The sequence below is a fragment of the Nanorana parkeri genome, unplaced genomic scaffold (genome assembly GCF_000935625.1).
Source record: "Nanorana parkeri isolate BGI_ZX_2015 unplaced genomic scaffold, ASM93562v1 scaffold188, whole genome shotgun sequence".
Lineage (NCBI taxonomy): Eukaryota > Metazoa > Chordata > Amphibia > Anura > Dicroglossidae > Nanorana > Nanorana parkeri.
In genome coordinates, this window is record NW_017306456.1 from 1,566,258 (window position 1) to 1,578,366 (window position 12,109).

Here is a 12,109-nt window from a genome sequence, read left to right on the forward strand (position 1 = left end):
TGCTAGGCTGCTGCCTAGTTTGCCTAGTGGCAGTACCGGGCCTGTGTATATGGCTTACTGATCCTCAGTCCCGTTTGGCTGCTAGAGCAGTCACCCCAGCGGCCTCTTCTCCCCCAAGGAGGGGCCAAGCATCCTTAGACTGCCGGAGCTAAGGGGGGAGAAGAGGATCACGTGACCAAAACGAGCAGTCAACCAGTGCAGCGCTGGGGTAGCTCCCCCTGCAAGCATTAGCTTTTCAAATTCCTAAAGTTCCTCTTTAAATGCAAAAACAGGTTACCTGCCCTGCTATACATGGCTGTGCTGTATGGCAGAGCTGTGTAAATCTCAGGGCCGGATGGACAGAAATATAAATCCTTTGGCAGGTGAAGATGTCTGCCTGGAGTTTAACATAATCCAGGACCCTAAAAAGCATTTCCAGGGAATAAGTGAATGCACCCAGCGTGCCCCTTATACTAGTCGGTATCCAGCAGTTGCAGTGGCCTGCTGTAAAAAATGCCGCCGATGACATCGAGCTCACCTTCCCGCAGGCGTGACAGTGATGGCGTCTCAGCGTCAGCGTGAAGTCACTGCTGCAGTTCATACACATCATGACGTGGGACATGTGAACCACACTGGGCGGCCGCTCCCCCAGGCTCATCCCCAACCTTTCCCGCACCTGGAAGACAAGAATCAGATCCCTGTATGATACATGTGAAGACTTCTGTACATAACAGTGGCAGCTGTCTGGGAGCCCCGACAGCTTTCTATGGCATTACATTCACTGAATATTATGTGCTGCACTACAGTGATACCCAGGGGCCACACTTGAAGCCCACCATATCGAAAAAGCCCCTTGATATACTGTAGACCCTTGGTTCTCAACTGGTGGGTCGTGACCCAAAAGTGGGTCGCGACCCCGTTTTCAGTAGGTCGCCGCATGCCCTTCACTTTTCTATGTGAGAGGCTCCTCAGCCTCCCCCTAGCGTAGCAATATCAGTTCTTGCGCTGAGCAGCCATTCAGAATATGCTGCCTGGCGCCAAGTGTCCGCTCGAGGTGGGGTGGGCTGGAGCAATGGCCGCGAGGGAGCTTCATCCATATATGAATTGCTTACAGCTCCCTCAGGTGACCTGTAGAGGTGCCTGGATCGGAGTGACGTCACATTCTGGCTCCCGGCACCTCTACAGGGTGCAAGGGAGTTGTACAAGCAATGTATGTATGGATGGAGCTCCGTCACAGCACAGCAGCCCAGCACTGGACCCCAAGCTGAGGATCGCACGGATCGGTCACACCGGAAACCCATGGTACCGCAATGCCGTGCATTCCATTGCACTGCGACTTGTGTCGCCGCTTAATGTCCAAGGACAAATGTGGGTCCTGAGGTTACATAGGTTGCGAACCACTGCTGTAGACCATTTACTAAATGTGCTGTTCTTTACGTTTACCACAAGGTGGCGGTATGACGTAATTTTAGAGCACGGCCACTATGTACGCTCAGGGGGTGTCTTGCGCAAGAAGCAAGAATCCGGACAGGATGACAAATTGCGTACACAGTCTGGAAGCAGCCGTGCTCTATCTGTACCAAAGTCCTGCATCACGCTCAGACCTGTATGGCTCTTCCAAATAAACAAAACATCAAGGGATTTTTTTTACTGACTTGCAGCTTTGCTTTGCTTGGCACTGAGGCTGATCATCCACGAGGCAACCTAGGCAGGAGCCTACGGCCCGGTGGATGTCCGGAGGATCAAAATACAACCTTCAGCTTTAGTATTAATATCTGTATAGGGTTTTCTGTGGCATTCGCAACGAATATTTGTAAACTCATCCGAAACGCAAATTCGGATTTCGTCCGAAACCCCCGAACCGAATTGAATTTCGGATCCGAATCCCGAATCAATGAAATATCCGAACCGAATTTTTCCGCAGCTTACATGTCTATTGTCCTCTTCCTTTGCTTAGTTCCTTATGCCACCTGGCTAATAACTATGGCATTGTGTCTTAAAGGAGAACTATGAGGTGAGTGCTTTTCACTCACCTCATAGTTCTAGCCGACCTGTGACAATGAGACTGTCACAGGTCGGCTCATTAGATCGGGAGGTGAGCGAACACATACCGAGGGACTGGATTCCCCCCTCCCCTCTCCGATCCTCCAGCGCTGACTGGCGGAACGGACGGGGGAGGGGGCGGGTACAGCTGGCTCTGCCTCTAGATAGGCAGAGCCAGCTGTCACTCACGCAGCTTGGCGGATACAGACATAATTGTCGGGATCCGTTTCAGCTGCGGCGTCTCAGTATACTGCGAGCTGTAGCTCCCTATTTACTGAGCTTTGGGTGACAGGAGGGCGCTAGTTTGTGTCCTTCTGTTACCCTAAGGAGAACTATGGGGAAAAGCCCTGACCCCATAGTTCTCCTTTAAGACCTGGGGCAATCAGGTACTGGAACGCCTGGTCACTTAAAGGGAAAGGGGGCTGCTATAGGTGACGGTAAACTTGCCAGCTGACCCCTGGTACCGCAATGAGCCTTACAAAAGGGATGGGAACCCAAAGCTGCTGCTACCTTGCCTATGGCGCCATTCTGAAAAATCCTTAACCCCATAGTTCTCCTTTAAGTAAAAAGTTGATATTGCTTTTCAGAACAGAAGGCACAAAGCCATATTATTCAGGCTTTCAATGCGCACAGCCAACTAGGAAACTTATTGTAGATCAGCGTGCGATTCTGCCAGCTAGGTTTTCAGCGAAGGCGTGCACTGCGCGTGCCTGCTTCCCTACGCGTGCCACGTGCGGTCTCTGCCCGCTCTTGTTCATTTCCTTTAGTAAATCAGGCCCATAGTCTCTGAACACCCTTCCCCGAGGCTATCCATTGTTGCTTTGTGATTTTACACTCTTTCCAGAAAGAAGCGGTGATTATCCAGGTATATTGTTTCTCCACCGGCTGCCGCTCCACCAGCTTACTCTACTCTTTGAGTGGAATAATATATGAACAGCTTGAAGCCGGTAAACTGCCCGCAGAGAGCGCTAGCTTGCTAATCTTAGCAATATAATGAGTTTGCGTCGCAGGAATTAATTCCAGGCCTGGGAGTTGAGTGGAGCCGTAAGTATTTTATTATTTTTACCACAAATATAAATCTCAGCAGTAGGGCCAGACGGAATCCTCCCCGACTGAAAATTACATTTCTTAATTGTTGAATTGTTTCACACTCGGAATAAGATTTTCTTTTTCTTACTATGCGGCGGTGATAACAATAGTATTTTATTGCCAGCTGTGAGGCGGTTTCAATTTTTACTTGTCAGGCTTAAGGACGGGGGCGGGGGAGGGCTAGGTCATTATTTGCTGGTAAAAATGAGGGTCTGCGCTAAGTGTTTTCCGAGCTAAGATCTTCGTATGAATGGCAGAGACCTGAAAGTATCTGATACATGGCTGTAAACCCAACAAATCGGAACCCTGCTATAGGCAAAGGAGAAGCTCAGAAGATGGCCGCAGTGACGCGGAAAGGGGGGGGGGCATGGAATCCCCACTAAAAGGGGGACCCCGTAACGTCCCAGCACTGCTGACTTGAGGTTACTTGTTCATTATACACCCGCCAGATATTGACCCTCGGCCCCTTTACTCATCGTTTGCTGTAATTTGCTCAGCACCATGATCATTTGACCATGGTATGGTGATCACATGGCTTTGTTGATCATCTTTAACATGGCATGGCGACCACATGGCTTTACTGGTCAACATACAATGGCATGGCAATCACATGGCTTTGTTGGTCAACCTAACCATGCTATGAAGATCACATGGCTTTGTTGGTCAACCTAACCATGATATAAAGATCACATGGCTTTGTTGGTCAACATAACATGGTATGACGATCATATGGCTTTCTAGGTCAACCTAACCATGATATAAAGATCACATGGCTTTGTTGATCAACCTAACAATGGTATGGTGATCCCATGGCTTTGTTGATCAACATGATCATGGTATGGCGATCACATGGCTTTGTTGATCATCTTAACAGGATATGGCAATCACATGGCTTTGTTGATCAATATAACCATGGTATGGTGATCACATGGCTTTGTTGATAGGCAAGGACATATTACAAAATGATGGTGTCCCAGGGGTTGGAGTACTGTGAGCTTCTAGCTTTAGGCTGGCTTCACATCTTTTCTGGTAATGTACTGTAAAACTGCATCCTTTCCCATAATCCCCTGGTCTCTAGCAAAGGGGACACCTTGCGGTGTATAACATAAACTTATAACTAATAATACCCAAATACACATTTGCAGTACAGTGGGGAAGAGTTAGAACTTCAAAAAAAAACTTTCATTGATGTCTGATCTTTCCTGTCCCGGTGATATGTGTTCGGTTTATAAGGAATGGCCTGACAACCCTTTCCCAGCATGCTTTGCCTGGAATCATGGCGATCTGCGGTCTCCAACAGCCAAACAATTATAGACTACCTGGCCAGACCAATATTAAATCCCCACATAGAGAACCTCCAGTGAGCGGGAATAAGTCGTCTATATAAATCTGTTTATTACCTCCGATCGGGAGTTACCGGCGCGCACAGCTAGGTGCCGCCATTGTTCTGCACCAAGCTGCGATGGTTCAGTGCGGCAGCTCCTGGTGCAGGACAAGGGTAGGCAGCCTCAGCACTCCAGCTGTTGTGTAACTACCGTGTTTCCCCGAAAATAAGACACTGTCTTATATTTTTTTTGGCTCAAAAAAACACACTAGGTCTTATTTTCGGGGTAGGTCTTATTTTTATATTTTTTAATGTGCAACAATCCGCACTTATTCATGTACAACAGTCTACATGTATTCATGTACAAAAATATGGTGATCAGGGCAATCAGGGGTGCCGTACCTTTCCAAATTTGGTAAACAATCGCTGGCCAGAATGAGCGAAGCGCGCTTTCACTATCGCTTCTTCACAGACGGAGTGCAATTGGTATCACTACGCCTGTGGCAGGAGTCGGCGCTATAGAGGAGGCATCGGCTTATGTGGCTCTGCTCCCTCCGCTGCCGCCTCGCTTCCTCTAGCGCTGGCACCGCTGATTCTCTCTTGCCTCTCCCGCGGCTCTTCAAGTTCCCCCTTATGCCACCACCGGCCCTGGGAATGGTCACAACTAGGTCTTATTTTCGGGGTAGGTCTTATTTTTGGGGAAACAGGGTAGGGTTGCCACCTTTTCTTCAAGCGCAACCCGAACACTCCAGCGACGTGCAGAAATTTTTTGGGAGAATGAGTCTCGGCTTATTCATATGTAAATATCACAGTTGAGACAATTTTTAGTGGGGGGGCAGTAGCCCCTATCTTAATTTTGGTTGCCCCTGTCTGCCTGACATCTTGTGTCCATGTTTCTGCTGCCATGAAACCCGGACACAGCGTTCAGCGTCCAGGATTCACCCGGACTGTCCGTGTGAATCCTGGACAGGTGGCAACCCTATGTGTAACTTCAAGTACCATGAGGCATTGCAAGACCCTGACAGCCACAGACAAACTACAAAGTAACACTTTGCAAAGATGCAAGATGTACATGTGCTCTCGGTATCAAGAAACAACCTACCTGCAACATCAATATGGCTTTTGGGGCACCACAAATCACAGCATGTCCATTTAGCATGCTGAGACTTGTGGTTCCCCAGCAGCTGAAGGGACACCTACAGGCTGCCTTGACCCCAGAGTACACTCACCTCTACATTGTTGTAGATAGACACAGTCGGAGCTTTGTAATATTCTTGCACTGTCCTGCTGATACAGCTGAACCAGTCGTCTCTCTCCGAGCAGGAGCTGAAAAATAAAAAAGGAGGAAATTAAAGATCTCTATGGAGACAGATGGACATTATATAGTCAGTTACATGCTACGACGCCACCGCCGCAGCCAAAACTGCAGGCGGCGCAATGTTTCGTTCCATGTTGCCCGCATCCCCATCGAACCCCATCAGACCCTCAGGGTCCAAGATCATTTGGTTCTTGGCCCCCCCGGACCAATGACATCCTATTTCATCATATTAAATCAGGAGGCTGACTGGTGCCCGGTTAACCGCATCCGCCACCAAAATTGCGTTAAATATTCAACGCGCCTTTGAGCCCCCCCCGACGGCTGTAGATCATCTGATCGCCGCGCAAAGGGTACACATCGCGTTACAGATAACGAAGACAAAGCCACTGTCACCGAGAATGGCAATTTTGAAACGTCATTTTTCGAAGGCGCCGGCGACAATGGCAGGCGACAATTATCCTCGGCGTTGGAAGAACGCGCCGGGAAAAGAAAAATGGTCGGAGGCAGAGCCAATTATTTCCTGGTTTGTGCGCAACGGGGGGAAAACGATAGATTCATCGATGGATTTGATGTGACGCATCAAAGCAATAAATATATATCGGCTTATGGGTGGAACGCGCTCCGCCGCTCTGGAAGGATCATTACGGCGCGGATTTATTGGATGAAAAATACATGTTTTTCTGTCTTTATGGTGATTTTAGGGGTTTCGCACACTGCTAAATCATTTTAAAGGGGCGGTGAACATAAATTGTAAGTAGGTTTATTAGATGGGATTGTTTTTCTGTCCTCAAGGATTTTAAATACATTTTACAATATGGGAACAAGCGTAACAATGGAGCTACATTGTAATCCTTCCAGAGTATCTGATCCGGGAAACAGCTCGCATTCATGTAAAATCACTAGTATGCTGCCATATTAGATACAAGGCAATGAGTCCTCTGTGGGGTTCTTCTTTAACCACTTGATGACCAGGATGTTAAACCCCCTTCCTGGCCCGGATATTTTTCAGTATTCTGAGTAAGCCCAGCATCCTGCCGTGCCCTCGGTACAGCCTGTATTAAAGGGCCAGTCTACCCACTGGTTTTTAAAACAGCAGGCATGATCAAGAAAATGAGAAAGCTGGTGAAATCTATCGGAGGCACTGGGGAGGTTGAAATGAAGGTGATAGCTTCGCAGAGGTAAAGGGTACGTCCACTTTCCCGCAGATTGTAAAAAATTAATTTACCCCCAGCACCCCGCCATCTCCCCTGGTCCCTACAGCACCTACATCTCTGAAGTCCCTGCCAACCATTGGGAAACTCTTCTTATTTCCAGGACCTGGTTCCCGGCTCAGAAGCTCTTCTCATTGGCCAGCGTGGGTCACCTGACCTTGCTGATCAATGACCGCTCGCCATTTGTGAGCATTCCTTTGTCGGGGCTGGAAAGTCCGTTGTACGGTGTACAGACAATGAGCGCTCGCCAATTCCCAGGTCTCTTGTGCACCCACCCAGAGCTGGTGCTAGACTATTTTGCACCCTAGGCAAGACCAGCTACTTGCACCCCCAGACCCCTCCCGCAGCACAACCCCAAATCCCCCCTGCGTGGCCCCATTCTCCTGCTGGCTAGCTTCCACAGGTGACAGGTGGATGTAGGCAGCCGGGAGCAATAGCCAGACCGCTATTGGCTATTTTAATTTGAAATAGCCAATAGCAGACTGGCTATTGAAACTCCACCCACTGAGCAGAGGAGCGGACCTGAGAGAGAAAGTTGTCTCTCAGTTCCGCTCCTCTGCTCAGTGGGCGGGTACAATAGCCACTCCAGCCTGCTATTGGCTTTTGCGATTTGAAATAGACCGGGGGGTGCCATGGAGGGGAAGGTTAGTGGTCTAGACTGCACCCTAGTCAGCAGTGCGCCCTAGGGGCTACCTAGTTTGCCTAGTGGTAGCACTGGCCGTGCACCCACCATCCCTACTGGATTTTAGATCTCTTTTATATGATGGAGAATGTAATAGGAGGAGCCAGGATGCAAAAATGGGCGGGAACACCCAAACCCCTCCCAGAAGAACAGGAACAGAGTCGGGAATTAAGGTCGGGAGATCTCACTGTTGGGTTTCCAAGACGTATTAGATGCCGGGGGCCGCCAGGGGCCAACTGAGCCCACCAGGCTCCACCAGTAAGGAAAATATGATTTTTGGATGCGCTAAACCTCTACAGGCTTTATTTCATAAAATTAATATTTTATATTAAAAATGATAGAAACCATCAAATATTTTAATTTTCCAAAAAAAACCCTTTAAGTTGAAATTAACCCATTATACCTTTCCTTTAATGGAACGAGACCTGACACCCAGCAAGCGTTTCACAACCGTTCAATCAGAAAATGGTAATTTGCAGTGATAGATGCGTTTTAAAACGCTCCGGAACCCTTCTACGCTGACAGATTTCTAGACGAGTTTTACATTTTACAGGGAGGGAAAAAAAAAATTCTCAGCAATAAAAGAAAAAAGCGAATTCACAATCAGCAAACACTAATGGAATCTGTCAGGGGTTTCTTAGCGTCAAACATATGGTTTGGTTAACAGCCGCCCTCGGAGCCATTTGATAAATTTCATTAGCCGAGGACAGCGAGTTGAGGATGCCGCGCACAGGCGCGCTCAATATCAAACATGCTCCCCGGTTCGCGACTCTCTGCGCATCATTAAGCCCTCGCAGGCAGAAATCACACGTATCGAGCTGCCAGGGCATGCCGCTAACACGCGTCCTTTGGGCTCGCGAGGTGAGTTATGTGCAAATCGGTTCCACCTTTTCGCAAATGAAGAAGCCGCGCTAAGTCGGGGATGCTGGCACGTGCTCGCGCGGCTCAGGTTGGCCCGCTTAATGAGCAGCGGCTGAGTAATGACCCCGCGGGCGGATTACAGTTCTCATTATTGCAGAAGGGTCTGTAAGCCGGAGCCGGAGATATTAAGACGACATGATGCGCGTATCGCGGGATGACATATGAAATGTTTCCACAATGACGATGCCGAGATCGATATTTGATTGTACAGTTGGTGCAGATTGAATTATGAACGGGCGTCATGATCTGCTTACTAGGAATACAGCGGCAGCTAGGTTGGCCTATAGTATAGTGGGGAACAAAACCTTCAATGAGGCAATGGCAGAGGTACCCAACGTTTTCATATGACAGAAGCTAAATACTATACAACGCATTTCAAGGCCAATAAAGTCACTTCTTCAGGGACAAATCTTGCTGAGTGTTGAGCTATCAGCCTTTGGGAGATCCCTGAGAACTCATCTCTTCAAGAAAGCCTATCCCACCGCTACCTAAAAGCTAAACTTAAGCTTCCCCCCCCCCCCCCCCCTCCACCCCACAGTTATTAGCTATTTTTATCACTCCATCTCTCCATTTTAGATTATAAGCTCTCATGAGCAGGGCCCTCCTAACCTTCTCACCTTGAATTGTATTGTAACTGTACTGTACAGTAAAGCGCTGTACAAACTGTTGGTGCTATAATAGCAATCAGCAACTCCAGAATCATTGCTACATCCCGGCACCCAGGGCACATAGCCCAGGTCTTCTACTGAGTGCCCCAGGTCTTCTACTGGGTGGCCCAGGTGTTTTACTGAGTGACCCAGGTCTTCTACTGAGTGATCCAGGTCTTCTAGCAAGTGCCCCAGGTCTTCTACCAAGTGCCCCAGGTCTTCTACTGAGTGACCCAGGTCTTCTACTGAGTAACCCAGGTCTTCTACCGAGTGACCAAAGTCTTCTACCAAGTGACCCAGGTCTTCTACCAAGTGACCCAGGTCTTCTATTGAGTGCCCCCAGGTTTTCCACGGAGTGACCCCGGTGTTCTACTGAGTGACCCAGGTATTTTACTGAGTGACCCAGGTCTTCTACATGGATTCACAAGATTGGCATGGATCAGGGCCTAGCAATTATTAGATACAGTATAAGAAAAGAACGGCTTTATCTATGGCCTGCTGGGCTCAAGCTGACTGCCCACTGCCACGGTGGAGGAACTGAAAAGAAGACCTTCGTTGTTGAGTCCATATTACCTGGCAGACAGAGTCAGGCAGCACTCCATACATTCAATTTTCAGGACATTCTGAGCATTTTCCACAATTGGCCGGCTCACCTAGAAGAAAAGTGTAACAGTGAGACATGGAACCATCCAATAGCTGTTCATCATTCTGACATGAGAAGGTCTAAGGACACCTTATTACAATGTGCCGTCGAAAGGTCTTCTGGTTGAAGTCCTTGTGGTTATCTGAGTTGCACATAGACAACAGTAAGGGTCAACATTTGCTGGCCTAACCTTTCTTTGCTAGATGCTCCAGCTTTCCCATTTTTGTACCGTGTGAAAGATCTACTTCAGTCTATTTACGGTGAATAAATCTTAAATAATCTAACAACATTATTCCCTTTGAAGAAGATGCAACAAGGCACCTGAAAATTCCTACATTTGTCCTCCATCTGTTCCACACGTCTCCCTTCATCACACCCCTTACAAGAGCCTGGACTATATCTAAGACCTGCAGTCTTGGCTTGCCCCCACTTTGCAATAAGGAAGCCTCAGTCACCAACAGAAAGGCATCTTTTGTAATGGAACGGTGGGAAGGCATGCCGAAGCTTCAGGCTGGAACCAACATGGCCCTAGCAAGGATTGAGCCTAAGTGACCCTTCCATGGCGCACAAAGCGATTGACTGAAAACTTCACCTGCTTGCGGATACCTTGTGACCACTTTAAGTAATGTTATAAAGGGATCTTTTTTTTTTTACATGACAGGTTAACATTAAAGTCAATCTAAACCCAAGAACAAAAATTTGTTCTTTCATTAATTTTTTTTTTTTTATAGCCTGTTTTTGCTTTTCCCCATAGTTCTCCTAAGGGTAACAGGGGGGACACAAACTAGCGTCCTCCCGTGACCCAAAGCTCAGTATACCGCAAGTATACCGAGACGACGCAGCCGGAACGGATCCCGACATCACTGTCGAGATCCACCCAGCTGCGGGATTGACAGCTGGCTCTGCCTATCCAGAGGCAGAGCCAGCTGTGCCCGCCCCCTCCCCCGTCCATTCCGCCAGTCAGCGCTGGAGGATCGGACAGGGGAGGGGGGAATCCCTGCAGGGAGCCGTGAGTGACAGTCACTGCTCTCTGCAGGGATAGATCGAGAAGTGAGCGAGCGACGGTATGTGTTCGCTCACTTCCCGATCTACTGAGCCGACCTGTGACAGTTCCATTGTCACATGTCGGCTGAGATTATGAGGCTGAGTGAAAATCACCCGCCTCATAGTTCTCCTTTAACTGGTATTATTTTGCAGCTATAAGAAAATGCCTTCAATGGTATGTATAGAGACGTTTCCCATACCATGGAGAAATCTCTTCATAATTCTTAAATCTCGAGACAGGAAGTAAAGGGAAACTCTCCCGAATGGGTCAGCGGCAGTGAGAAAAGAAATCAAAGCTAATAAAATATCTGCCTTTAGATATACTTGGAAGCAAAGCGGGAGACGTTCTCCTTTAGTAAATCATCTCCACGGCAGTCAGATTCCTGACCTATGAATCCCCAACGTCTTATTTTGTATGTTTACAGAGCAGCTGTTGTAAGAAACCAAAGTAGCAAATCTCCCGCTACGTGTAATCTGCGCCTGGCCGTCCGTAGGGAGCGAAATGTTAATATTAATGTTGTGTTTTATTTTCTGCAGAAATTAAAACACATTTTATCAGATCATTTCCCAACATATATATTCCTATAACAAAACAATCTCATTATAACTGATTGATTTAGATATTTCCTACGAAGGAATTGCAAAGCATGTCGGGTTATGTAATTAAGAAAGAGATCTATAAAAAATGAAACGCAGAGAAAATTACAGATATGTAATCTGCAGATATACAGCGTGTGTGTGTGTGCGTGTGTGTGCGTGTGTGTGCGTGTGTGTGTGTGCGCATGTGTGTGCGCATGTGCGTGTTTATATATATTTTTTTAATTATTATTATTTTTTTTTTACACTGGATTACATCGATGGAGCCATTTTGTTTTTCAATTAAAGGACTTTTTCAAAATGTGTGGTGCGTTTATTTACATTTATTATTTACATTTACTTTAAACCCTTTAATAAATGAAATAAATGAGATGGGGTACAAGTACCCCTTACTCATTCAAAAGGGGCAGGGATCTGGGTGCCCCCTTAATTAAAATGGTACTCCGATGCAAATAAGCCCCCCTGCCTGCAGACCCCCATAACCATCGGGTTAGGGTTGTGGGGTAGAGGCCCTTGTCCCCATTGGCATGGGCACACCTTCCGAATGCCGATGGCACGTGGCTTGGGAGGGGCACTCCATCGCCCCCCCCCCCTTTCCTGCCTTGCCAGGG

General features: G+C 47.8%; 1 protein-coding gene across 1 annotated transcript in view; it reads right to left on the minus strand.

Annotated features, from left to right (window-relative positions):
• The window catches only part of FGD5 (FYVE, RhoGEF and PH domain containing 5), a 116,699-nt gene that overhangs the window by 14,045 nt on the left and 90,545 nt on the right, over nucleotides 1-12,109 (minus strand). Inside the window, exons 14-16 of the mRNA XM_018555248.1 lie at nucleotides 9,788-9,867; nucleotides 5,665-5,761; nucleotides 518-655 (exon numbers count right to left, since the gene is read on the minus strand). Coding sequence (XP_018410750.1) covers nucleotides 518-655; nucleotides 5,665-5,761; nucleotides 9,788-9,867 — 315 coding nt within the window. The remainder of the gene's footprint in view (nucleotides 1-517; nucleotides 656-5,664; nucleotides 5,762-9,787; nucleotides 9,868-12,109) is intronic.